General features: G+C 46.2%; 3 protein-coding genes across 3 annotated transcripts in view; 1 reads left to right on the top strand and 2 right to left on the bottom strand.

The window, feature by feature from the left end:
- Nucleotides 1-1,377: 1,377 nt before the first annotated feature.
- FAM187A (family with sequence similarity 187 member A) lies at nt 1,378-2,622 on the bottom strand. Its single transcript, XM_060136165.1, has one exon. The coding sequence runs from the start codon at nt 2,620-2,622 to the stop codon at nt 1,378-1,380; it is 1,245 nt and encodes a 414-aa protein (XP_059992148.1).
- A 1,028-nt stretch (nt 2,623-3,650) lies between these two features.
- CCDC103 (coiled-coil domain containing 103) lies at nt 3,651-6,916 on the bottom strand. Its single transcript, XM_060134885.1, has 5 exons — nt 6,879-6,916; nt 6,091-6,162; nt 5,290-5,441; nt 4,757-4,889; nt 3,651-4,082 (listed from the first exon to the last, which is right to left on the bottom strand). The coding sequence occupies exons 2-5, from the start codon at nt 6,118-6,120 to the stop codon at nt 3,651-3,653; spliced, it is 747 nt and encodes a 248-aa protein (XP_059990868.1). The 5' UTR covers nt 6,121-6,162; nt 6,879-6,916.
- A 330-nt stretch (nt 6,917-7,246) lies between these two features.
- The window catches only part of EFTUD2 (elongation factor Tu GTP binding domain containing 2), a 33,126-nt gene continuing 13,742 nt past the window's right edge, over nt 7,247-26,630 (top strand). Inside the window, exons 1-11 of the mRNA XM_060135964.1 lie at nt 7,247-7,323; nt 10,339-10,447; nt 13,137-13,302; nt 13,961-14,039; nt 16,376-16,451; nt 16,933-16,998; nt 17,757-17,792; nt 18,930-19,020; nt 19,949-20,031; nt 22,021-22,187; nt 24,849-24,973. Coding sequence (XP_059991947.1) covers nt 10,343-10,447; nt 13,137-13,302; nt 13,961-14,039; nt 16,376-16,451; nt 16,933-16,998; nt 17,757-17,792; nt 18,930-19,020; nt 19,949-20,031; nt 22,021-22,187; nt 24,849-24,973 — 994 coding nt within the window. The 5' untranslated portion in view covers nt 7,247-7,323; nt 10,339-10,342. The remainder of the gene's footprint in view (nt 7,324-10,338; nt 10,448-13,136; nt 13,303-13,960; nt 14,040-16,375; nt 16,452-16,932; nt 16,999-17,756; nt 17,793-18,929; nt 19,021-19,948; nt 20,032-22,020; nt 22,188-24,848; nt 24,974-26,630) is intronic.

The following is a 26,630-nucleotide window of genomic DNA, read 5'->3' as shown; positions in this document are numbered from 1 at the left end:
GGCAGGGCCCACTTTGTCCCAGCTCTAAAGGCCCTCTCCTGGCTGCGTAATCCCTGTCCACCCAGGCCTGGGAGCCGCTGCAGCTGCCGCCTGACCCCAGCAAATACTGCTAGGCAAAGCCTCTGCTGCACGCCCGAGCCCCTCCTCCCCACAGTGACCGCTACTCTCTAAGCCAAGGCCCCTGTTGTCCCCTCGTAGTCAAATACAAAACGTACCCCCGTGTTGTAGGTAGCACCCTATTTCATAATTTGGGAACCCGAGACGCACGCAGAGTGAAAACACTGGTTTGTGTTCCTGAAGCCTAGAGGCAGGACAGCTTGGGGCAGAGACTTTCACCCTGAGCGCCTGTTCTGCGGCCCACGGGAAGACTGGCGGGCACGAGATGATCAGTGCCCACGAGTGGAGCTCAGAGGCCCGCTCCAGGGTCCCCATCTCCCTCTAAGGCAGAGGGAGGGAGAAGTAGGAGTCCCTCCCTCTTTCCAAGACTGGTGCCCTTCCCCTACTCCCTCCTGCCACCCACTGCTGCTAACCTTCGGGGCACCATTGCTGCCTTTAGTCACTGACATAAATAAAGACAACTGCTGTGGCTTTCCCCAGAGTGGACTCTGATCTGTTCGGCAGAGGCTGGGGCTGGGGGAAGGGGGCAGGAAGTAGCCTTGGACAAGACACAACTTGCTTCTTATCACTGATCATCTTGGGACACCCAGCCACCCCCAGCAGTGGCCACATGACAAATCCCATCTCCAGCCCTGCTCTGCCCTGCAGCCCTGCTGCCGGCCCCCCACAGCCTTTGCTTCCCACCCCTCTTCTCACCCCCAGCCCCCAGGCTGGGTGCAATCTGGCAGGAAAGTCCTGAATTCAGTCTCCAATTTCCTCACCCATTTCCCCTGTTGTAGTCTCTACCTGTATTCCCAAACTCACCATTTCTACCTGCCAGTCCCAGGATGAGGCTGGGAAAGAGGATACACACCAGGTACCCCGACTCTTTTCTTCCTCCCTCTGCTACCCCCAATTCAAACCGCCCACTTAGCAATCCTCGAAGGCAAGAAAATAAAGCATGTTAAACACTGTTCAACACCAGACAGGTGATAAATGTTAGGTTCACAAGAATTCTTCCTTCTCTGAAGTCAGAAGACACGTGCACCCTGGCTACTTCCATCTCGCTTCAGTCCCCCATCTCCCACCAGCCTCGGGCCTCCCCACTTCCCGGATTGGGTCTCAGACTCGCTCATGACAGCAGGGAGAAGGTTATAGCTAACAACTTTGTCCACATGCCCTGCCACACATCCCAGCTCAGGATGCCTATCCAGAGGCATCTGGTACCATTTAACAAACACATTTGAGCACAACTGGTCTTCAGAGCTGGGAAGAGAGAGCCTAGGGGGAGAAGTTGGGATAACAGCGGAATAAGTAACAGCAGCAACGACAGAGCTGAATAGTGATGAAGACTGCTGTGATGAGCAGGTAGCCTATCAGGGTGAGCACCAGGGCAGCCCGAATCTCGGGGTTGGAGAACGAGACTGGGTAGCGGCCTCGAGATGTCACGCCCAGTCGGAGCCCAGCGATGCGCACGCCCTGCCGCCAGCAATAGTAGATGCCCCGGTCTTCCAGCTGGGTGAAGCGGATGTGGAGATGGTTGCCGTGGTCGATGAACACCCTCATGGACCTGTTGACGCCCTTTAGGTACTGCGTGCGGTAGAGGTACTGTTGGTCCTTGTCCCAGGCCACGGCATGCTCCGGCCGGGCCCCGGGACAGGAGATGATTAGTCCATGGCCCAGCCTCTGCTGGTGGAACTGAATGGGCACCGGGGGCAACCAGGGCCGGCTGCCCACTTTGGCCACGTAGCTGAAGAGGGCCATCACACCCTCCTGGATTTTCTTCTTCTCCTCGCAGGGCACCAGGCAGCTCCGAAGCAGCAGCTCAGGGACGTGGTCTCTGGCCTTGGCCCGGAGCTGCCTGGGCACAGCCCGTGAACCACAGGACACCACGTCGGGCAGTGTCTTGCGGTAGCGGGGGGAGAGGCCTGGGCTCTGCAGGTAACACAGGCCAATGCGCCACTGCTCCCCGCGCACCCCGCAGCGGTCGCAGGGGGTCCACTCCCAGAAGGTGGTGAAGACACGGAGGCTCCCGTGGTACTCATCTGCGAAGGGCTCCTGGCCCTGGTCCTCGAAGGTGGCCACCATCCTCTCACTGCTCTGGATGTCCACGTCGTAGGCGTAAAAGTAGTCCCCCTTGCGGGTGCCGCAGAAATACAAGCCTGAGTCCTCGGGCTGCGCCCGGAAGACCAACAGGCTGAACATGTGGATGCTGAAGCGGACCAGCATGTCGCTGCCCACGCGCACCTGGGCTGCCTCCGTCAGGACCCGCCCATCAAAGTCCGTCAGCACTTTGGTGTGGCCGCTGCCGAGGTGCTTCTGATAGTACCAGACGACAGCAGACACCTCCTCGGGCTTGCAGTGGCAGGGGAGCTCGAAGCTCATGTCAGCCAGGTAGGCTGCATTGTCGAACATCAGGAACGCTGGGCAGGGGGTCCTCTGAAAAATGTTCTCCTTCTCCACGATTTCAAAGGCCTGGAGGCTCCCCAACACCCACAGGAGCACAGTGGCCTGGGCCAGGTTCATGCCTGCGCGAGGGAAGAGTCAGAGGGGGCGGGGCAGAACCTAGGCACTAGAGGCCTATGGGGCTTCTAGAAATCACTGCTGGGAGGAGGCATCTAGATGAGGAAAGGATTCAGCAGCCAGGAAAAGAAGCAACAATCTGCAGAGGAAGCTGCCACAGATAAGGCAATTTATTCCCAGTGGATGTACAAGATGCCCTTCTAACGTTCCGGACGTGATCTTGAGGGAAAACCATTCTAGAACCTGGCCCTTTGTCCCCTTTCTAGAACACTGGCACTCACTCAAGAATGGATCAGGGGAAGCCAGAATAAGAAGCAAGGGCCCAGGTACCAGGACAGGGGAATCTCTGCCTCTCTGTTCCAGGCCCTGCCCTGCCTGCCCAGTGGAAAGGTCCTCCCTTTGGTTAATCCAGGAGTTGAAGGCAACCCTCCTACCTGCACATCTGGCCACCTGAAGATGCCTGGGAGGCTGGCCAGGCCTGAGCTGATGGCTTGGGGTTTTCCCAGGCCCAACCTGCACGGGAACTCAGCCCCTGGAGCTGGAGAAAAATACTGCACCTCAAATGAGGTAGCATTTGATCATTTATCGATTAAATGTCCATTCTGTTGGTTTCCAGTTACAAATACTCTTGTTAAGAGCTATGGAGATCAGTATTAATTTATCATGGAAGATTAACAATTTTGCTTTTTCCTTTTTTTGAGTGGAGGCTATAACTGGTGGTACCGGTGTTTGGTTGGGTGCTCACCCACCTCTCAGGGCCGTGGGCTAGCAGACTGGCAGACTCTAAGGGTGGGAAGCAAACGTCTTTCAACTTCTTGGGCCCTTGACCATCCTGTGGATCTAACAGTTCAGAATATGGAGCCCCCAAGAGGCTGGAGGAAAAGGGAAAATTCAGTTACTGCTTTTGTTGTGAAACTTCCAAGACCAGAGGGAGTTAGGTGTGGGCTCTTCACTACAGTCTTGCAGAGCCCTCGAGACAACGAAAAATGCCTCCAGTGACCACTGGGGGCCTCTGAAGGTAACTGGTCCCATCAGTCCACATGGTACAGCCTCAGCAGCTCTTGCAGAAGACTCTCCTCTTCCTGAAGCCCACCAGGCTGCTCCCCCAGATCCCGCCCCTCCAGGCTGGGGGTGCCCATGGCCTGCAACTTCTGAAACAAGGATCTGCAGCTCTCTCTCTCCGCATGGCTCATCAGGCTCAGGTTCAGGGTGAAGCGGCCGGTGCCGGCCAGGCTGCGCAGGATTCCCAGCACCACCCACCGGTCAGCTGGCCTCACGTGATCAGCCAGCGCCATCAGCATCTCCCCTAGAAGTCCAAACCCCACATCTATCTGGAAGAGGCGGCCCAGGTTTGGGCCCCCGAGCTGCAGCAGGGCCTCGTAGCGCTCTGACCCACTCCGCAAGTATCGCCGCCAATCACGGTAGAACTCAGCCGAGGTCTCGGGCTGGAGGAGTGTTTTCTCCTGGATCGCAAAGGAAGGAAAGAGAGTACAGAGCTCCTCCAGCTGCTCTGTGACAGTGAGAGTGAGGGGAGCCTGTGGATTTTCATTTGAGCTCTAGTATCACTCTCTGATCACTGGCAAGGCTGCGGTCCCTGTGGGCCTCATTTTCAGATGAGGGAACAAGGGATGGGATGGGGAGGGAGGGTCCCAAGGAACCCAGGCTGTGATTTGAGACTCTCAGTTGTACCAGACTTTTCCTACTGATGAATTTGGACATAGCCCTGCTCTGCAAGACTAAGTCAGAGTTTACTCTGGGCAGGGCAGGAGAGGGGGTAATTGGAAACCTCGGGAGGAGAGAAAGGAACTCAAGATGAGTATTAAGGATATGACAGGCTGGATCTCCTTCCCAACACCGCCAGAGGATCATAGGCTCTATACCATATAACTCGAGGCAGAGCAGCCCAAAGCTGATCTGGGAGTGGGACAAGGACTGAACGACAGGGGCCTGCCGAGCCCACCTTTCTGACTTGTTCTGGTTGGTTTGGGCCTCACCACCCGTTGGTTGCTTTTCTTCCTGGGATTGGAGGCAGAAAGCTGCCTCTGTTGGCTTTACATGAGAAATAAGGAAAACATATGTGTTATAAGAAAACAGGGTTGGAGGTTTAAGGCAGAGAATCCTGCTGGGCCTCACCTACCGGGGAGATTTCAGTGGTTTCATCCTGGGAGGGCCTTCCTTGAATAGTGTGACAGTTCCAGGGCACAGTCCTCTTTCCTCCTATCTTGTCCTTCGGCTCCAGCGGCTTCAGATGTGATGCAAGGACAATACCCCTACAGGCAAGGGACAGAGATTAGGGGATGGACCTAATGCCATCTGTAGGTGTGAGGTGGCTGGACTTTGCGTGATACCGGCTGAACCTGTTGGCAGGCCAATATGACAATGATAATAACAACAACAGCAACAATAGCTGACAACTTTTGAGCACTTTCCACGTGCCAGATATTGTGCTCAGAATCTTACGTGCAATAACATTTAATCATGACAGTGGTTACTCTCTCTTACGGATGAGGAACAGAGGCTCAGATAGGTTAAATAACTTGCACAGGATCACACAGGTAGCAGAAGGTACGGCCAAGATTGAGCCCAGAATTGTCTGACTTCAAGTGCACGCTCTTATCCACTATGGTAAACCATAACAGGAGAGCCTGAGAAAAGTGGCAGTAAGCCGACCTGAACTCCTCATAGGAAGCCACCCTCTGTTCCACTGCCCGTAACTTGGCAGCATTTTCCCGTTTGTACTTCTCATCAGCAGTGAGTGCAGCCTGCAGCTCTTTCTCCAAAGCCTTGAAGTCAATGATGTCATTCCTTTTCATGGCCTGTGCCTGGGAAGGCAAAGGGAATGAATGTCAGCAGAGGGTGAATATCAGGGTGGGGGGTTGCATCTGGATTCTTTGCCAGCCCACAGAATGACCCCAAAGCACTCTAGATGTCTAGTCACTTATCTTGAGGGGGGTGTTATAAAAATCTAGCTCTCTATTTTACAGAGGGAAGCTGAGTTGCACAGTGAGGTCTTGCTTAAGATTTGTTGCCAATGAAAATAGTCTTGACTTTCAATTTAGTGCCATGTCTTAATTTTGCTCTCTGCCTCTGAAAATATTTTTTTAATTAAAGTATAATTGACATACAATGTTATATTAGTTTCAGGTGTACAACATAGTGATTCGACATTTATATACATTACAAGATGATCACCACAATAAGTCTTGTTACCATCTGTCATCATTTAAGGTTATTACAATAATATTGACTATATTCCCTATTCTGTATATTACATTCTCATATATTTTATACCTGGAAGTTTGTGCTTCTTAACCTAGTTCATCCACCCCACCACCCCCTTCCCCTCTGGCAACCACCAGTTTGTTCTGTTTTGTTTGTTCATTTGTGTTTTAGATTCCACATATAAGTGAAATCATACAGTATTTGTCTTTCTCTGTCTGACTTATAATATCCTGTAATGCTGTATAATACCTTAGCATAACACCCTCTAGGTCCATCCATGTTGTTTTAAACGGCAATTTTTCATTCTTTTTTATTCTGCCTCTAAAAATATTTTAGCATTGGTGCTTTGGCTGAGGAAGCATTTGGATTTCAGAATTCAGCCCCTTCACATTTCCACATGGACTCACTCTATAGCGAGTTGTGATAGAGGCCCTCACACAAAAGCAGAACTATTGTAACCTACTCTTGAGCCCTGGGATAAAATTCCACTCATTGTTAAATGTCTTTAACGAGGAATGATACTTTCCACCCAAACCAGATGCAGTGACTGAGCAGGAAATCAAGTAGAGGTGGCAGAAGAAGGGGCTCAATGATCCCCGTTTCCAAATCCCTCTGTCCAGCCAGGGCTGGAGCACAGATTCCTAGGTTCTTGGGCAACCTCTTTAGCTCTGCCACTGTACTTCTGCAGCCTCCGCATATCTGAGGCTGATTGACCCGTTCTACACGGAGATCACCTATATGGGTTCTAGTCTTGGCTCTAGCATTTCCTTACTGTGAGACCCCTTTGACCATCAGACTCCTAGTGCACTAAGCTAGATTACGTGGTGAAGTCATCATCAACAGCCCTAGGGCCGGGAAGCTTGAGGTCTACAACCAACCCCGTGCCCTCCCCCTCCACCCCAACATGGGTAAGCTTGAAGATCAAGAAGGAGGCTGGGTTGGCCAGGAACTGAACTCAGGTGTCCTGGCTCCTGTCTAGTTCTGAGCCCTTGCCAGTCACTGAATAAATAGAACACCTAATCCTCCTACCCCCTGACCTTCACCCCAGCAGCCAGCGCCCTGGTTTCCTTTCTTTGGGGATCCCCAGTTACCGCCAGACCACGTCTGCTCAGCGTAGCCCACGCCCAGCAGCTGTGGTTGCCCAGCAACTGCTCTAACAGCCTGCCCACGTGACCTCCCCGAAGGCCCCCGTCAGGGTAGCCCCGAGGCGCCTGATCAGATTCTCGCCTCCTCGGGCCTTGTTTTCTTTGGAGCAGCCCACGCCTTGGTTTGGGGACCCACAACTCCGCCTCGCAGGTTCCTGTGTCCGCGGCCGGCATTCTTCCGAGCTGGTCCACAGGCAAAGGGCTGTCCTCCGAGGCAGAAACGCGACCGCGGCGCCTACGGGGTCCTTCCGAACAGCGGGCGCAGGCGGTGCGGCGGCGTTGGACGGAAGCGCGGTCTCCGGCGGCCTACTCGGAGTTTCTGGCTGAGCAGCGGGAGGTGAGTTGACGCGGGTCCACGGCATGGGAAGGTTGCTCCTGTGGGATGGGAAATTAAATAATGGCAGATGTGGAGGAGACGTTATATGCTATCTCCTCCTTTCACTTTACAGATGAGGCGGGAAAGGGAATGAAGGCCCTACCACACCGCCCTCACACACACACACACAGATTCCGGGGTTCCCTCCTGTCCATCTTTAAAACCCTTTCCCGGGGCAGGGGTCGTTCTTGCACTGTCCATGCACCTGTCTCAGTCCCTCTTCCAGCTGTGCTGCCTTCACCCTTTCTCTACCAAGCTCTCTCCATCCTTACTCTGTTTTTCTTGGAGAGTGTTGTAGCGGGAAGCTGCGGTGAAGTTTGGTACCGAAATTAACTAATTTGTGCAACTGTGGGCAAGTCAGCTATCTTCTGGGTGCCTTGTTGGAGTCACTCATTTAGTCATTGAGCAAATACTGATTGAGGTTCTATTTTGTGCCAGGCACCGTTCTAAGTGAAAAAAAACACTCCTTGCTTCAACTGTAGTTGGAGAGATGACAGTAAATACACGAATAGATACGTGTCAGTTAATGATAAATGTTAATAAAAATAATAAAACAATGAAAGTGGGGGTTGGAGAATGTGTGTATAGGTGGAGCTTTTTTTTTTTTTTTTTTTTTTTTTTTTGCGGTACGCGGGCCTCTCACTGCTGCGGCCTCTCCCGCTGCGGAGCACAGGCCCCGGACGCGCAGGCCCAGCGGCCATGGCGCGGCATGTGGGATCCTCCCGGACCGGGGCACGAACCCGCGTCCCCCGCATCGGCAGGCGGACTGTCAACCACTGCGCCACCAGGGAAGCCCAAGGTGGAGCTTTTTTTAGAGTGACAAGGGAAGGCTTCTCAGAGAAGGTAACGTTTTATATAGTAGAGACCTGGGTGAGATGAAGGAACAAGGTATACATGCCCAAGGGGAGAGCATTTTGGAAGAGAATAGTAAGTGCAGTGGCCCTGAAGCAGAAATGAGGTGGGTTGTTCCATGGACAGCCTTCTGTAAAAGTTTCTGCAGTCATTTCATGGTTGTCTTGGGAGAATGAAATGTGCACAGATGTGGTAGCTCTTTGGAAGTAAAAAGAATCTCTATGCATATGAAAGTTTCTGTAATAATTTACATTTAATTATTAGTGCTTGGAGCTCTTAATTCTCTATTTTATCCACAGTTAGCACTCAACAGGGGCATTGAGAGAGGTGGTGGGATTAGCCTCATGAAAGAAGTATCAGTATTTCAAAATTAAACATTCTGTTCAGTTAACATTTATCCAGTTTCTACTTAGGTGAAGTGCTGTCTTGGTCATTGGCAGGTGGGCACAAGGAACGCAGGGTTCCTGTATTCAAGAATGGTCAAAAAATAATGCTAGTTGACATTTATTGAGCCTGGAACTGTAATACACAGCCTATTTTGCTTAATTCTCATAACCCTTTATGCAATGGGGATTAATCACTTTATTTTCCAATTAAAGAAACAAGCTTGGAGAGGTGAAATAACCTGAAATGACATAGTTATTAAGTGACAAAGTTGGGATTCAAATCTAGGTCTTCCAATTCCAGAGCCTTGACCATTAACCCACACTCTGGTCTGTTGCCTATTACTGTAAGCTGTAGAGGTGTTGGTGAGGGTAATTAGTACAGTTAACTACCATTCATGACAATTAAATGCTGATAAAGACACGAAAGTCTACAGCAGTATAGGAGAGTGAGAAATTGAGGCTATAGGAAGGCTTGAAGGAGGTGGTATTTGACCTGTTACTTTGAGTAGAATTTCTAGAATTGAAGTGGAGACAACCCACAAAATACTTATTAATTACAAAGAGAAAGCATGTAACTTTACAATGGAAAGGCCTGGTAGGCACCACCATAATCAGTGGTGAAGTTAACATCACCACTGATGGGACAAATTAAAATCATATGCCACTTGTTAGAAGATGCACTGAAAAGAGCACAGCATCACTTCTGTGATATTCTTGCCAAAAAATGCATAACCTGAATCTAATCATGAGGAAACATTGGCAAACTTAAATTAAGGGACATTCTACAAACTCACTAGCCTATAATCTGCAAAAGTGTCAAGTCATAGAAGTCAAAGGAAAGACCAAGGAACTGTTCCAGATTGAAAGAGACTAAAGACATGACAGCTAAATGCAAACATGGAATCCTGGATTGGCTCCTTTGCTGTGCAGGAGATTACTGGAACAGTCTGTGAAACTTGAATGGGGGCCTGTGGGTTAGGTGGTAGTAATATGTCAGTGTTTTCTGATTTTGATGGTTGTATTGTGGTTATGTAGGAGAATGTCCTCGTTTGTAGGAATCACATGCACTAAAAGCAGGGGTTGGCAAACTTTGTCTGTCAAGGGCTAGATAGTAAATATTTTAGACTTTGTGGGCCATATGGTCTCAGTGGCAGCTACTCTGCTCTGCTGTTACAGTGTGAAAGCAGCCACAGACAATATAAAAGAATGAGCATGGCTGTGTTCCAATAATGCTGTTTTTATAGACGCTGAAATTTGAATTTCATATAATTAATTTTCATGTGTCATGAAATATTATTCTTTTGATTTTTTTCAACTATTTAAAAATAATAAAAAACATCGTACCTTCAGGACTGTGTGAAAACAGTTGGCAGGCCAGATTTGGCCACAGGCTATAGTTTACCAACTGCTGCACTAAAGTATGAGGAGGCGATGAGACATTGTGTCCGCAACTTATTTGCAAATAATTTAGGAGAAAGAAAGTTATGTGTACTATTTTTGCAACTTTCTGGTATTTAATTATTTTAAAATTAAAATTTGTTTAGTATTAGAAAAAAGAAGTGGGTGAAGTATATGTAAACAGAAACAGGAGTGGAACAGACAGGAGGGGAAGATACAGGACTTTGGAGGAGCAGTCAGTGGGTTGATATAACTGGACTGTGTGTGGGATATGGTCAGTCACAGGCTAGGGCGGAGGCCTTGATTACCTTGCCAGCATCTAACTCTTCTTAAATTTTAGCATCATGGATACTGACTTGTATGATGAGTTTGGGAATTATATTGGACCAGAGCTTGATTCTGATGAAGATGATGATGAATTGGGCAGAGAGACCAAAGATCTTGATGAGGTAAAACAAATATATACTTTTTTCATCTCTCTTTTTTAAGAAAGCAATAAAGTAGTAATCATAAATTTGTTTTCTGTGTCTGTGAGTCTGTTTCTGTTTTGTATATAGATTCATTTGTGTTGTGTTTTAGATTCCACATATAAGTCATATCATATAATATTTGTCTTTCTCTGTCTGGCTTCACTTAGTTGATATTCTCTAGGTCCATCAACACTGCTGCAAATGGCAATATTTCATTCTTTTTTATGGCTGACTAATATTCCACTGTATACATGTACCACGTCTTAAATCAGTCATCTGTTGATGAGCACTTGGGTTGTTTCCATGTCTTGGCTGTTGTAAATAGTGCTGCTATGAACCTGGGGGTGCATGTGTCTTTTTGAACTAGTGTTTTTGATTTTTCCATCATCCCTTCTCATTTACTCTAGATGTTCACCCCAGCAATTCTCCCCTCTCTCCCATGTCATTAGTTTTCTCTCTCTACTAGATCATCCCCATCAGCATACAGATATGCTGTTGTTTCATCATAAAATCCTTTCACGACCCTATAGCCCCCTGTCGTTACCTCCCATTTCCCTGTTTCCCAATGCGGCACATCACAAAAGAGTTGTTACTTGCTGTCTCCAAATCCTCTCCTCCCATTTTCTCTGAATCCAAGTTTTGTTGTTTTGCCTCTTCCATTCCACACAGACTGCTCTTGTCAGGGTCATCGGTGACCTCTGCCCCAGACCCAGTGCTCATCCTGCTTGACCTGTCTGCAGCATCTGGCCCAGCTGATCCCTCCCTCCTTAAAATACTCTCTTCCCTTGGCTTCCAGGGAATCCCCTGGTTTTCCTTCTCTTCTCTGGCCGGTCCTTCTCAGTCTTTGCCGCTGGTTCCTCCTCATCTCCCTGACCTTTTAACTGTCAATGGGCCCCAAGACTCCATTCCTAATACCTGTTATCTATCTACACTCACTCCCCTGGTCATCTTATCCAGTATATCAAATCCCTTCTATTCCCTGAGGACTCTCAAATTTATATCTCCAACCTGGACCTTTCTCTTGAACCTCAGGTTTGTATGTCTAGCTTTCTACTTGGCATCGCTACTTGATGTCTAATGTGGCATCTCAAACTTAGCATATCTAAGGCTAAACACAGAGCTTCCCCATCCCCTGTCCCCTGCTTCTGCCTCCAACCTCCTCTTACAGTCTTCCTCATCTAGTAAAGACAGGGCCATTCCCCGGTTGCTCAGGTCAAAAACCTTGTCTCTTTTTTTTCACTCCTACTCTGAATTCACTAGAATACATTTTTTACTCTTTTTAAAATATATGCAGAATCCAATCTCTCCTTCCATCTTCACAGCTACTCCTCTGGGCATAAGCCACAATCACTGCTATCTCTCTCCTGTATCACTGCAGTAGCCTTCCAACTAATCTCTCTCCTTTTAGTATATCTCAGTATGGGAACCAGAGTGAGTCTTTTAAAACAAAAGCCTGATCATATTACTCCTCTGCTCAGAACTGCTAGAACAGGACTTCTTAGCCTCGGTACCATTGAGGTTTGGGGCCAGATAATTCTTTGTTACAGGGGCTGTCCTGCGCTTTATAGGATATTTAACAGCATCCCTGGCTTCTACTCACTAGGTCCCCCACACACAGAGCCAGCTGTGACAACCAGAAACGTCTTCAGACATTGCCAAATGTTCCCTGGGAGACAGAATTGTCTTTGGCTGAGAAGCACTGTCATAGAGTAAAGTTAGATTACTTAGAATGATCCAGAAGATCCTACATGATCACCTCCTGTGAGATCTCAGCTTATACTGTTCTCCCCATTATTTACTGAACTGGCTTCCTTGCTAATCCTCAAAGTTGCCAGCGTACCCTTGACTCAGAGCCTTTGCATTTGCCGTTTCAGCCAACTAGAATGCTCTTCCCCACTTACTTGTAGAACTTACTCTCTCTTCCCTCAGATTTTTGCTCGAATGTCATCACCTCTCTTTTTTGCATTGCTATATTACCAATACCTAGAACAGTGCCTGGCACATAGTAAGTGCTCAGTAGATATTTGTTGAGCGAATGAATTAACCAGGGTGTTTTGGAACATAAAGGGTTATGTAGTAGCCACTTTTAATCATTTGAAAGACTTTTTAGGAGAAGAGGGCATAGCTTTGTTCAGTGTTGCTTGTGACTGTGGGTTTTAATTTATAAGGAGGTGAGTTCGATGTCATTTACGAAGACTCACTTTCCAACAGGGAACTGGGCTGTCTTGTGAGTGAGTACTGTTGTTTTTGGAAGTATTCAACAGGGACAGGAATACGTAGGGAGAGTTCATTCATTTAACATGCTGTGTTCCAAGGACACAGAGATGAATAGTGCTCAAAGAACTCCCGTCCTATGGGATTCCTAATATGTGAGGCATAGGGCAATATCCAGAAAAGTGCCTCCAAGCTTGATCCATTTGTGACCAATGGCCTGCATTTAAGAAAGGGTCCATTTGAATCAGGAGAGCCATCCATACCCATGGCTTACAGTCTTCTCTTTGTGAAGGATCATGCAAGAGTGGAACCTGCCCCACTGACGGTAGCACAGAACTCAAAATAAGAAGCTGTCAGGCATATGAAGTCATTGCTCTTAACTCATGTAGTGTATGAGTCATTGAGCAGGAAAAGTGCATGCCTCTTCCAACCTCCTTCCGTCTCTTGCTTTTAGGTCGATGATGATGATGATGACGACGAGCTGGGAGATCATGATGAAGACCACCCTGGGATGGAGGTGGTGCTGCATGAGGACAAGAAGTACTACCCCACAGCTGAGGAGGTATATGGTCCTGAAGTGGAGACCATAGTTCAGGAGGAGGACACCCAGCCTCTCACAGGTGAGTCTGGAGGCACTGGACTGTGAGAGGTGAAATCGAAACTAGAAGACTTCGTTTCATAGCCATCAGCAGTCTTGAAAGTTCAGTGAATGAACTGACTAGTTTTTCTTTCAGGTGGTATTTCTGGATTGAGATTCAATTAACCCTGTTTTGATATTCAACAGAACAGCTTGTTACCAAGCAAATAAGTCTTACTTCTTTCTTTATCTCATACTTGTTTGGGTTCTTGAAGACTGTTTTTAAGTTCTCCCTCTGGTCTGATACGTTTTTCCATCCAAATAATACCAGTTTCTTTAACTAGTCCTCACAATGCTTATTTTCCACTTCCTTAATAATTTTCATTGATCTTCTGGGAAGTAGTTGCATTTTATAAATACAAGGAGAGATTTTGAACTGACATTGACCTCATCCTATATCCAGTCCCTCTCCCTTCCTCCCACAAAATGAAGTCCAAACACCTCAGTCCACAATTCAAGATCTTTCAGTGTCTCATGCCAAACAGCGTTCCCAGAACTTTCTCAACCTGAGTGGTCCTCGAGAACAACATAAATTGATGTCGTATATCGTCCATTCTGAAAGCTCAGTCTAATGGAATAGGGCTCTGTATTTTTATGCTTTACGCCTACCTGCACATCACTACTTTTTTTTTTCCTCCTAGAACCCATTATTAAACCGGTGAAAACCAAGAAATTCACTCTGATGGAGCAGACATTACCTGTCACGGTATATGAAATGGAGTAAGTTATAAGGTCTTGCAGCCTCTCTGCACGAATATTGTAGGTTCAGTTTGTTCATGGAGGTAGGAGGTGGTTTGTGGTTGACGTAACCAGTGAATTTTTGGGGCGGTGGTGGTGAGAGCAGTGGCATCCGTTTGTGCCTGAGTCATTTTGCCGACTTCTCTCTATGACCAGGTTCAGCTCTGTCGCTGCCTGCTGCCAGATCTAGTCTGACAGATTTCAACTTTATTTATGTATTTATTTATTTTGGTGGATAAAAGGGCATATCCCTGAGCTTTTTATTATTTATTTAATTTTTAAAAATTGGGGTATAGTTGATTTGCAATGTTGTGTTAGTTTCCACTGTTCAGCACAGTGATTCAGATTCTTTTCCCTTATATGTTATTACAAAATATTGAGTATAGTTCCCTGTGCTATACAGTAGGTCCTTGTTGGTTATCTGTTTTATATATAGTAGTGTGTATATTTTAATCCCCAACTCCTAATTTATCCCTCCCCTCCCCTCCCCTTTCCTCTTTGGTGACCGTCAGTTTGTTTTCTCTGTCTGTGGGCCTATTTCTGTTTTGTAAATAAGCTCATTTTTATCTTTTTTTTTTCTTTTAGATTCCACATATAAGTGATATCGTATGATATTTGTCTTTCTCTGTCTGGCTTACTTCACTTAGGATAATAATCTCTAGGTCCATCCATGGTGCTGCGCCAGTGAGTTATTGTGAAAGCAAAAATCTCTTCCTACAATTTGCCCAAATTTTCCTTCAGCTTATATCGTTGCTGAGATATTTAGGCTCAATCTTAACTTTCTTCTTGGCTCTCATCCGGATCTCAGCCATTTTCTCTTCTTCCAAACCTTTAGTTTGGTATTAGAAGCCAGCCTTTGAGACAGAATTGGGTATTATAATTGTCAGTGTTGGGGCCACCAGAGCCTGTTTTGACACGGTATGGTTGCTAAGTGTTTTGGGAACATAACAACTCTTTATTTTTAAAAGGAGGCACAGGTAGGTAGATATGTGTAGAATAATTTAGACTCCTCAAACTGCAAACTGTTTTTGAAAATATTTTCATTGATGAAATGCACTTATAAGGCTCTCATATATTGAGGAGCTTGTGGCCCGTTATTAGATAATGAAACTTTTTTTTTTTAAAACATGTTGACATCTTGTATGTCCGAAGGAGTAAGGTCCCTTCTGAAATGGTCAGCTCACCTGCCATCATTCACACTTTTTTTTTCTTTTTTAATATTTATTTATTTGGTTGCACTGGGTCTTAGTTGCAGCTCACGGGCTCCTTAGTTGCGGCAGGTGGGCTCCTTAGTTGTGGCATGTGAATCTTATGTGGGATCTAGTTCCCTGAGCAGGGATCGAACCTGGGCCCCTTGGGAGTGCGGAGTCTTAACCACTGTGCCACCAGGAAGTCCCCCATTCACACTTTTTTTTTTTTTTTTTTTTTTTCCCCGGTACGCGGGCCTCCCACTGCTGTGGCCTCTCCTGTTGCGGAGCACAGGCTCCGGACGCGCAGGCTCAGCGGCCATGGCTCACAGGCCTAGCCGCTCTGCGGCATGTGGGATCTTCCTGGACCGGGGCACGAACCCGTGTCCCCTGTCTCGGCAGGTGGACTCTCAACCACTGCGCCACCAGGGAAGCCCCATTCACACATTTTTGAAACAACCTTTCAGTTTTCTTCAGAACTTGCGTCACATTCTTTTGTGTTCTCAGTGGTGATTTTTTAAAAAAATCTCCAGTCTTTGAAAGCAGGCTTGATTTTTCAGAGCCAAAAGTCATCTGAAGGCTATTTACCATAAGTAATGCGGATGATAAGCAAGAAAGGCAGGGTTGGTTTTGATCAGAATGGAACTCCTCTGCTCATCATTAATGAGATGAGGTTTTCTTTTCTTTTTTTTTGAGATGAGGTTTTCTTGAAAGCCTTGTTAACCAGCTGTGACGGCAGTTTCAGAAGCAAAGCTCCCAAAGTGATTTGAAGTCCCCTTGGCATCAGTGGTATAAATGTATAACATCTACCCTGAATGTTTTGAACTGAACAGTACTCATGTATGTGTGTGCTAGTATTTGGTTTTTTCTTCTTGCTTGCTTTTCAAATTTCATTATTTTACTGTTGAAATCTCCATGACATTTCACAGGTCGTGTCTCCTCATGAATAAGTCCGTTCCGTTCCCAAAGACAGAACCGTATGGAGGTAGAAACTCACTTCTGCCTCTGAGCATTCTCCAGTTGGTCTGAAAGTTGTTCCTGGCCGAAAATACCTAAAACACCTTTGTACCACCCCCGCCATTTGAAAACTTTTGGCAAAGTCCCTTTTGCTCTTTTCCTTTCTCCTTTCAGTTTCTTGGCAGATCTGATGGATAACTCGGAGCTGATCAGAAATGTGACCCTTTGTGGTCATCTCCACCATGGCAAGGTGAGAGAGCTTTCGGCTACTTGGAACAGGGTTGCTCTTCGTTTCTGCTCATTTTTTCAGCCCTCAGAGTCACACGTTGGGGTCTGAGGCCATAAGGCTGGACCTCCTCACTCTGGGGGGCCTCCATGCCTATTGTGAAACTGAGCTGTGAAATTCTAGCTTTTCCTGAGCAGCAGATGGAAAGCTAAGCCACTTGCATGCCTGAGCCTTGTGTCTACATCTGGACAGAAGAGGGGAAATTGAGCCTTACTCTGATTTTATAAGTTTTCATTTCCTGGGGGATGGTTGTCTAAGAAAGATTTCATCTTTCATTTGAAAATAATCCTGTGGCTTCATGTTAATTCTTTGCTGTCCCATAATCCTCCCTGCTCTCTTCTTCCTCTCTTTATCCCTAAATTATGTGGTGTAGTGGGAACTGGGAGAAGGGTAGAGTAGATTTTTCTCTGTGGTTTGCAGAACTTAACTTTCTCTTCCCTTTCAGACATGTTTTGTAGATTGTTTAATAGAGCAGACTCACCCGGAAATCAGAAAGCGCTACGACCAAGATGTGAGTAGAAATTCTGTTGAAGGTTTAGGATGAACCATTCAGAATATACAGGGATGGGTGTCTCTCTCCTCCCCTTTCTTCCACCTTCCCACTCTCACTAAATAATGATGCATATAATACACTGCTTTATAATTGTAATTTCTGTTAATAGACCTTAAGAAAATAACTTCAACTTTCTCAGAAACATAAAAATACTAGTGTGCAGTACTTTTGGATGATCTGTTCTGTGCTTGGGATCCCTCCTCTGTTCTGATATATCCTGACTTCGATAGCCTATTCTTTCCTGTCATAGTATTAATAGCCTCTCTATAAATACAATACAATTGGACCTTGTTTTCATGATAAAGTTAAGCGCCTGTGAATGAGGCCAAGTGGGGCTGCAAGTCTCAGTGCAATAAATGTTCAATCTTGGCCAGATTGACTGTTTTGACGTTCAAGGTCCCATGAAGGCCAGATGTGTCTCCCTGTACCACCGTGAAAAATTCAGTGCATTTGATATAATTTAGCTCTTCCGTCATACCTGATCTTTAGCGACTTCCTCCACTCCCCAAAAAACCACACACCCAGGAGCATTTTCCATCTGGGAGGGTGCTGGTCTCATTGTCTGAAATTTCTGTAAGGGTACCCTGTTTTCTTCCATCTATTCTCCTCCTGAGGCAGAGACCCTTGAGCTGGGAGGTGGTGAGGGAAAGTGATTGATGGTTTGTGTGGGAGAGGAGTCTGAATTCAGGAGGTAATTACAGTTCTTTTTTTTTAAGCTGTGCTACACTGACATCCTCTTCACAGAGCAAGAGGTAAGTGTGCCTTTGGAAGTCTGATTGTTGTCCACAGCAGGCCCAGCAGTAGTAGTTTTGTAGGGAATGTAGAAGAGCTTTACGGTAACACTTTGGTCCATACCACACACCTCCCCACCCTCACTCCCACCCCTCATCTCTTTATCTCCCTGCTTCTCTCGGTCATCCTATGATCTATAACTTGAAAGAGAGCTGGGTAGGCAAACTGTAGGGTAAAAGGGGGGACCCTCCTATCCTGGGCTGGATTTAATTTAGCCAAGTAGGGCAAATGCTAAGAGGTCATGTGTACATTTATGCTGTAAGTTCTGCAGAAGATAAACATGATTTTTAAAATGACATCGTCCTTAAAATCTGTAATGTGACTCCATCCATATGTTGATCTTTCTGGGAGTAGCTTCTCCTGGAGAATGGGTTCGTCTGTCTTTGAGCTTCTCTTCTGTATAAAGGAGTGAGCATACATTTTTGTCTTTCCCATTCCTACTGGTTGGTCTTCCTTTCCATCTGGATCTTTGTCCCTCCCCTCTAATCCCTTGTTTCCCCCTCTTCTTTATTTCTGTCTCTCTTAAATGATCACATGGAAAGCACAAGAGTGTAAGTACTGTGATTAACCAAAGGAACCTTGAATGGTGCTGGCATATGTTAAGCACTCAACAGATACTAACTATTGTTTTTTTATTTATATGTTTGACTGGAGTTGTTTTAATACTTATTTTCTGTTACAGCTTTTATAATATATTTTTAAGAAAACCTAAAGTGCTGCAGATTGTTTCTTTTTACTTGTACTGTGCTAAATTATTTTTGTTTACAGTGTATGAGGAGGATAAGATTTTAGGACTCTGGATTCTCTATTAAGGTTTAATACTGCTTTGCTAGCTTGTTCATTTTTTTATTTTTACTTTTTTGTATTTGAACCAAATCCCCACCCTGCGCCCCCGCCGCCCCAGTGCTTTTTAACATCAAGATTGTTCATCTTTAAGGTCATTCTGGTTAGAGACCTAGGTAAAAATCATACCCATTACAAGGAGAGACATCAGTGTAATTTACTAGCAACTGGAAAGATCCAAGAGCAGAATGAATCCCTCCTGCACAGGAAGAAGCCTTGATCACTCTCGCCCTCTTTCTCTCTGCGACTTTCAGAGGGGTGTTGGCATCAAGAGTACTCCTGTGACAGTAGTCTTGCCAGATACCAAAGGAAAATCCTACCTCTTCAATATCATGGACACTCCAGGTAGGACATTCCTTGACTTTTTACCATCAGAACCCTGTCCTGTTTGTTTCTTTTGCTTCCAGAACAGAGCAGAGCATTATGTCTTTGTTTTTACATTCCCTTGTCTTCATTGAGTTAATTTTCTTTTTTAACTGTCTCCTTTGCTTCTAACTAGTTCATTAGCCAGCAGTGTACTGCAGGCCTTCTATTTTGTTCCTCTCTTGACTCTGCTGTAGAAGATTTAAATTGGGGGGAATCTTATTCACTTACTCATTTCAGCCTGTGTCAGCCCATGCTAGACATTGGGGCAACAAAGCTGAGTTAGACATGGTCCCGGCCTCAGGCAGTCTCAGTCTTTTGAAGGAGACTATGGGAGCACGCACCGATGGCTGAGGGACATGCAGGTTACCATAGAAGCAGCATACCTCACCCTGTGGCTGACTTTCTCTTTGGGAAGGACCAACTCAGGGTTCCCTTTTTTTAAATAGGAAAATTTGGGTTTTGACAGATTGGCCTTTGCCCCATCAGATGCCCGATGCCCTCGTACCTCTCAGCCCCTGACCCCTACCCGCACCCACCAGCACCACCTTGCCAGGAACTGGCTCACGTGCTCCAGGCCCTCCTTTGCCCTGTTTCCTGCTTCCAAATTGTCTTCTGTCCCGCAGAACTCTGTTCACTGCTGATTAGACTGGTTTAGTCTGCGAGTTGAATGTGTTGTGTCCTCCTTGATAAAATGCTTTCTTTATGTTTGGGGGCCTCCTGTATAAAAGCGTAATCCAAGGATGTGACTCTAACCTAGAACTTGGCACACTGCAGGGAGCTGTGGGGAGAAGAGAAGGCGGTATTTGTGGGTTCACATGCTTTGCAGTGCCCCACAGACCACGTACAAGTTAATCGTGCCTCATCCTGCCACCACACAAGTGGCGACTTACTTGGTATTTGCTTTCAGGACACGTGAATTTTTCTGACGAGGTCACAGCTGGCTTGCGCATCTCAGATGGAGTGGTCCTTTTCATCGATGCTGCTGAGGGCGTAAGTCTGCGTCAGTTCCCTCAGGACCCCTCTTCCCTGTCATGTTTGCCGCACACAATGCCCAGAGCTCTGAGTGAGCTGGGAATTAGAGAACACGAGAGTCTGTGGGATTAAGGCTCACCTTTGCTCTAAAATTAGGGCAACAAATGAAAGTCAAAATTAGTTCTCAGTGAGTCCCTCACTCCCTGCTCAGTGAAGCTCAAAATGATAGGACCCATTGTCATTCAGAAACACAAAAATGACAAAGGTAAATAAAAGGGAGGGAGGAGAGTTTTAAATGTTAATGAATTTGTCTAAGGTAAAGAGAGATCAGAGTTAAAAGGCCCAAAGATTAGGTAATTTGGCTAACCTCATTCATGTTGTCATCGGTGAGATAGCCAGCAGAGGAAGCCAGGGTTACCTTTTTAAAAATTGACTTCATCTTGGAGTAATTTCAAACTTACTGAAAAGTTGCAGTAGTACAGAGAACACCCTTATTTGTAATTCTGTGTCTGTACATGTACATATGCACTCACACGTATGTGTTTTCCCCTTGAACCATTTGAAAATAAAATATTTCAGAATGTATTTCCTAAGAACAAGGACATTCACTTACATAATCATAATACACTTACCAGAATCTGGGAATTCAACGTTGATACAATATTGTTGTACAGATCTTTTTCTGTAGACCTTAGTCAGTCTCACTAATTGTCCCAATAATGTCCTTTATAGAATTTTTTTTCCTAATCCAGGATGATGCATAACATTTAGTTTTCATGTCTCTTTTAATTGAAATTCTTCTTTTACCTTTCTTGGTCTTTTATGACATTGGCATTTTTGAAGTATATAGGCCATTTATTTTGTAGACTGTCTCTCAATCAGGGTTTGTCTAATGTTTCCTCATGATTAGGTTCAGGTTATTTGGGGCAGGAATACTATATCAGCACAGTTGTGTTCTTATTAGTCCATCACATCAGAAGGCCCATGATGGTGATGTTAACTTTGATCACTTGGTTAAGGTGGGTGTGCCAGGCTTCTCCAATATAAAGTTACTGTTTTCCCCCTTTGTAATAACTGATTTGTGGGGCGATACCTTAAGTCTATGTATACATGTTATTCCTTATCAGACTTTACCAGTTTTATCATCCATTGGTCATTCCTAGCTTATTGATATAATAGTTGCAAATGGTGATTTTCTAACTCTTACTATTTGTTCTATATTTATTGGTTGGAATTCTGTTGTAAGGAAGAGATTTCCCTTCTCCATTTGCTTATTTATTATCTGTATGGATACACGGATTTTTATTTTACTCGGTGGGTTATAATCCACTAGTATCTTTATATCTTTTGATACTCTAGTTATCCCAGATTTGGCTAGTGAGAACTCCTTCAGGCTGGCTCCTTTATCCTTTTGACATGCCCTGTCTTTTTTCAGGCACAAAAAGATGTCCTAGACTCATCTTGTACTTTCCCTGCCCCAATCCTGGAATGAGCCGTTTCTCCATAGAGCTTCGGCTCCTTATAGTGAGGACAGATGCTTAGAAACACAGATCAGAGTATGTTCATTGCTACTGGGACACATTGCTTCTAGGACTTTCCACTGAACACAGATAATATACACCCATACGTATCTGTAACTGTTTCTACACATACATATTAAAAACTATTAACACAGTAGGAGAGAAGAAAAAATCAATTTATCCTAATACCCACAATTCCATTTCAGCACCACAGCTTCTTCCCAAGCCTTCCTTGGTTCCTTCTCTGGCACTGAGAAACCTGGCTCCCAACATCATCAGTGTATTTATTCATTTCTCAATCCTGCAAGGTCACCTCTTAAAATTCCTGAATCTGCCATTGGGCAAGATACCCTCTGCTTCCCCCCAACAATCTATTTCCTCTTTTCCACATTCTTCGTATTTTTGAATAGCACCTTTTTTGGCTCTGCTCTGGACTGTTCTGTCCTCTTTGCTCTCATCGCCACCTTCTGAGCCTTGTGTCTCTCAGGTGATGCTGAACACAGAGCGGCTGATCAAGCACGCCGTGCAGGAGAGGCTGGCGGTCACCGTGTGCATCAACAAGATTGACCGGCTGATCCTAGAGCTGAAGCTGCCCCCCACTGATGCTTATTACAAGCTGCGTCACATTGTAGATGAGGTCAACGGACTAATAAGGTAGAGGAACCCTGGGAGTGGACCTCCTGTCCTCGGCACTCTGGTTTTTATAAGTCTTAACCTTGAACACCTCTGGGGGCAACTCTGATTCCTTGGCATGCATTGACAAGCTTGTTGGACACAGCTAGAGGCACATTCTGTGGCTCTGCAGGGATTGACTCCACCGCCTTGGCCTCGTTAACTCTGCTCCTTAACCAGATATGCAGCTCGCCGCACATCCTCAATTTAGTACTGCAGTCAGTACCCTGAGCTCTAGAATCAGTCTCGTCTTCACAGAACCAACCATGTAAAGTTGGGCAGAGTCCTTAAGCTCATAGAGCCTCAGTTTCTGCTTCTGTAAGAAGGGAATAGTAATATTTGCCCAATGAGATGTTACAAGAAATTAAAGACAGCCAATGTAACACACTTAGCACAGTGCTCAGCAGACAGTAGCTGATTGGTGAGTAATGTTAGCTGCTATTATCTTACTGGTACAGGCTCAGTAAGAGAAGGAACTGTTGGCTTTTATTTCTTGTTGAAGCTGCTTTTCAACAAGATGGATTTGGGGTTTATGAGTGATGGTTGGGAGACCTTAGAATACAGTACCAAGGTGGCTTTGAAGAATAGCTTAAATATAGTTTTTTTTGGCCACACCGCACAGCTTGTGGGATCTTAGTTCCCCCACCAGGGATCCAATCCGGGCCCCTAGCAGTGGAAGTGTGGAGTCCTAACCACTGAACCGCCAGGGAACTCCCTAAATATATTTTTAAAGGCAGTTTTATCTGTAGGCTGAAGGATGTACTGGATGACTTTTTGAGGCCCGTTGAAGGACCTGGGAGGAGGCTGTCCTCCTGAGAGAATTCCTCTCCAGCTGAGGATCAGGGACAGTACTCTCGTGGCCGGGGACAGGTTCACCTTCAGACACCCCACCCCCGCCACCCCCCAGTTTGTAATGCTGGTTCTCAACAGGGGTATCTTCTCCCTGTCACTGGAAGGGCTGAGAATGACTGGAGCCCGTATAATGGCCGGAGTCCAAAAGATGAAATGATAAACTTCTCTAAAGGGGGGACGGCTTGGACAGGGCTAAATCCTGATCTACCAGAGTAGGAAGTCAAGAAGTCACATCTCAACCACCAAACAAGAAATAGCAGCATGGGGCTTCCCTGGTGGCTCAGTGGTTAAGAATCCACCTGCCAATGCAGGGGACACGGGTTCAAGCCCTGGTCCGCGAAGATCCCACATGCCGCGGAGCAACTAAGCCCGTGCGCCACAACTACTGAGCCTGCGCTCTAGAGCCTGCAAGCCACAACTACTAAGCCCACGTGCCACAATTACTGAAGCCCGCCACCTAGATAGAGCTTGTGTTCCGCAACGAAGAGCAGCCCTCACTCGCCTCAACTAGAGAAAGCCCGTGCACAGCAATGAAGACCCAATGCAGCCAAAAAAAAAAAAAAGAGAAATAAAAAGAAATAGTAACATGAACATATTATTTAGAAATATCGAGGTGAATGCTCTAGAAGCACCTTTAAAAGAGTTGAAAGCAATTGCCTCTGGGGACCGTAACTTGGGAGTATGGTAGGGGAGTACTCTTTATAAGCCAGTACTTTTTTTTTTTTTTTTTTTTTTTTTGGTTGTACGCGGGCCTCTCACTGTTGTGGCCTCTCCCGTTGTGGAGCATAGGCTCCGGACGCGCAGGCTCAGTGGCCATGGCTCACGGGCCCAGCCGCTCCACGGCATGTGGGATCTTCCCAGACCAGGGCACGAAGCCGTGTCCCCTGCATCAGCAGGCAGACTCTCAACCACTGCGCCACCAGGGAAGCCCTAAGCCAGTACTTTTATTTCTAAATTAAGAAATTCCAGGGACTTCCCTGGTGGTCCAGTGGCTGAGACTCTGCGCTTCCAACACAGGGGGCCCGGGTTCGATCCCTGGTCAGGGAACTAGATCCCACATGCCGCAACTAAGAGTTCGCATGCTGCAGCTAGAAAGGTTCTGCACGCTGCAACTAAGACCTGAGCAGCCAAATAAATAAATATTTTTTAAAAAGAAAAGAAATTCCGTAAAGCAGGGTGTCAGAAAGGCTAGGGTTGTGGATTTGATCCCTGTGTACAGCTGGTTTTGTTATAAATGCTAGTGAACTTGGGGTGCTGTGGCTTCTGCATGGCTTTTAAGACCGAACGTTTTAACGTCAATTTGTAAAGCAAAGCCAAACAAGGCAATAAAGAGTAGGGCAGTGAGAGCAGGGGGCAGAGTTGCTTTTTCTTCATTCATTCATTTACTTACACTGGTGTTTCTGTTTGTGAAATTGAGATTTCTCTAAAATGTTGGATTTCTCTAATCTTATCACATTAGATTAGTTTCCTGTGTTCCAAGGTCTTTGTCTCTGTCCTCCAAGTTTCCCCTTGCCCGGCGCAGTTAACTTCTTAAAGATCTCGCAGAATGTTTCCAGCTCTGGGAAATCACTTTGTTACTGGGGGTTAGGGTACAGCTCCATCATGTCACTTTCTTGGACTAGACCTTTCTTGGACTAGGCTGTTGGCAAAGCTGAGTGTATTACGCAAACCCCTTCTGAGGGTGAGGGCTGGAAAGAAGCTGTGATATTGAGTCCCTGCGCCCTTCACCCTTGGCATCGTGCCGGTATTGCTGCCCAGCTGGCTCTGCACTCACGGCTGTCTCTGTTTCAGCATGTATTCCACTGACGAGAACCTAATCCTTTCCCCGCTCCTGGGCAACGTCTGCTTCTCCAGCTCCCAGTACAGCATCTGCTTCACACTGGGCTCCTTTGCCAAGATCTACGCTGACACCTTTGGTAAGCTCTGGCTGGCAGTCTGTCTCTCCAGCTTCCCCAGAGTCATGTGTGCCTTTCCTGCTGAATGGCTTAGAAATGGGCTTCATGCCAGAGTTCCCTGTCGGAGGGAGGCATTTTATCAAGTGTTGTCTTCACATCTGGGGCTCTTTTTGGCACCTAGGCTCCTTCCTCAGGCTAACTGCTTTCCAAACAATAAATAGAAGGATAAAGGTGCCTGGGAAGAAGTGGGTGAAGAGGGAGCTCAAGTTAGGAATAAGAATCTCTCCTAGAGTGAAACAGATTTTGTCAAGAAGGAATTATCCATGGCCCCAAAGCCATTCAGGCCTCTTTCTCAGAGATGGAATTTCTCTCACTGGTTGTGCTTCTAGCTGTCTTTCCAACTGTATCCAGGCAGAAGTTTTGTAGGCCCACTTGAGAACTCCAGTTGGATTTGCAGCCCACTCCAGTTGGATTTTGCAGTCCAGTGGAATGATTTTATAGGCCCCTGGAGCCACAACACCAGAACCCTGGGACCAGCTCCCCAACTTTCAAGAGGTTCCCGTGCGCTCCACCTCTGTGCCTCCCCAGTTCCCTCAGATCTAGTAGGAACCATGTCCTGGGTGTCAGTCTGCAGCCTGTGTATCTGTACTTCCTCACAGAGGTCTTTGTCACCCCCATTTTTGGAGCTGAGGAGACAGGCTCAGTGAGAGGCCTCACAGCTAGTCAGCACTGGCGCTGGGGCACCAGTGTTCTCTCCAGTCACTGGTCCTGCCTACTCTAAAACATGGAAACGTTTGCTCTGGTGAACATAATGGACCAATTGAAACTTGGTCTTTTTTAAAATACGTACATATTTACTGCATCCTTATTTAGAAAAGTGGAAAATACAGTAAAATGTGAAGGAAACAAAATTCACCCATAACCTCATTACCATAACCACTGCAAACATTCTGAGATAGTTCCTTCTTTCTCAGTTCAGTGTTTTACATAAAAGAGATCATAATATATATATATACATATAGTATAATAGCATAAGGTAAATATTCACTTAGCATTAGATCACAATAATTTGCCTATTAAAATTTATTGATAAAAATGATTTTTTGGGGCTTCCCTGGTGGCGCAGTGGTTGAGAGTCCGCCTGCCGATGCAGGGGACACGGGTTCGTGCTCCGGTCCGGGAAGATCCCGCATGCCGCGGAGCGGTTGGGCCCGTGAGCAGTGGCCACTGAGCCTGCACGTCCAGAGCCTGTGCTCCGCAACGGGAGAGGCCACAACAGTGAGAGGCCCGCATACCGCAAAAAAAAAATGATTTTATGTAACTGCCTGTTGGTCCGCTGTATAGATGTACTATAACTTATTCGCTTTCTCATCATTAGACATATATTTTGGTTGTTTCCAAATGGCCCTTTTTTAAAAAATGTATAGATGGACAGACAGTAAATGAAATTCACCTGAACAAAGTTCCAGGTTATGTTTCTGAATGTTCTTTGTATCAACATATGAAGCAAAATCCAAGATTGTTTCTATAATTATAATGTATTGACGGTTCAGTTTCTGACTGAAAATGGCTCTGAGCCTCAGGAGAGATTATTACTCACCCTTGGAACCCACTGTTAGTTTCCGAAGAAGCCAGCTGTGAGCCCCAGCATCATTATGAAAAGCCACGTATGGACTTC

Source organism: Lagenorhynchus albirostris, chromosome 20, assembly GCF_949774975.1.
Source record: "Lagenorhynchus albirostris chromosome 20, mLagAlb1.1, whole genome shotgun sequence".
Taxonomy (NCBI): Eukaryota; Metazoa; Chordata; class Mammalia; order Artiodactyla; family Delphinidae; genus Lagenorhynchus; species Lagenorhynchus albirostris.
Note: the sequence above shows the minus strand (reverse complement) of the source record. Positions and strands in the feature narration are given on the sequence as shown.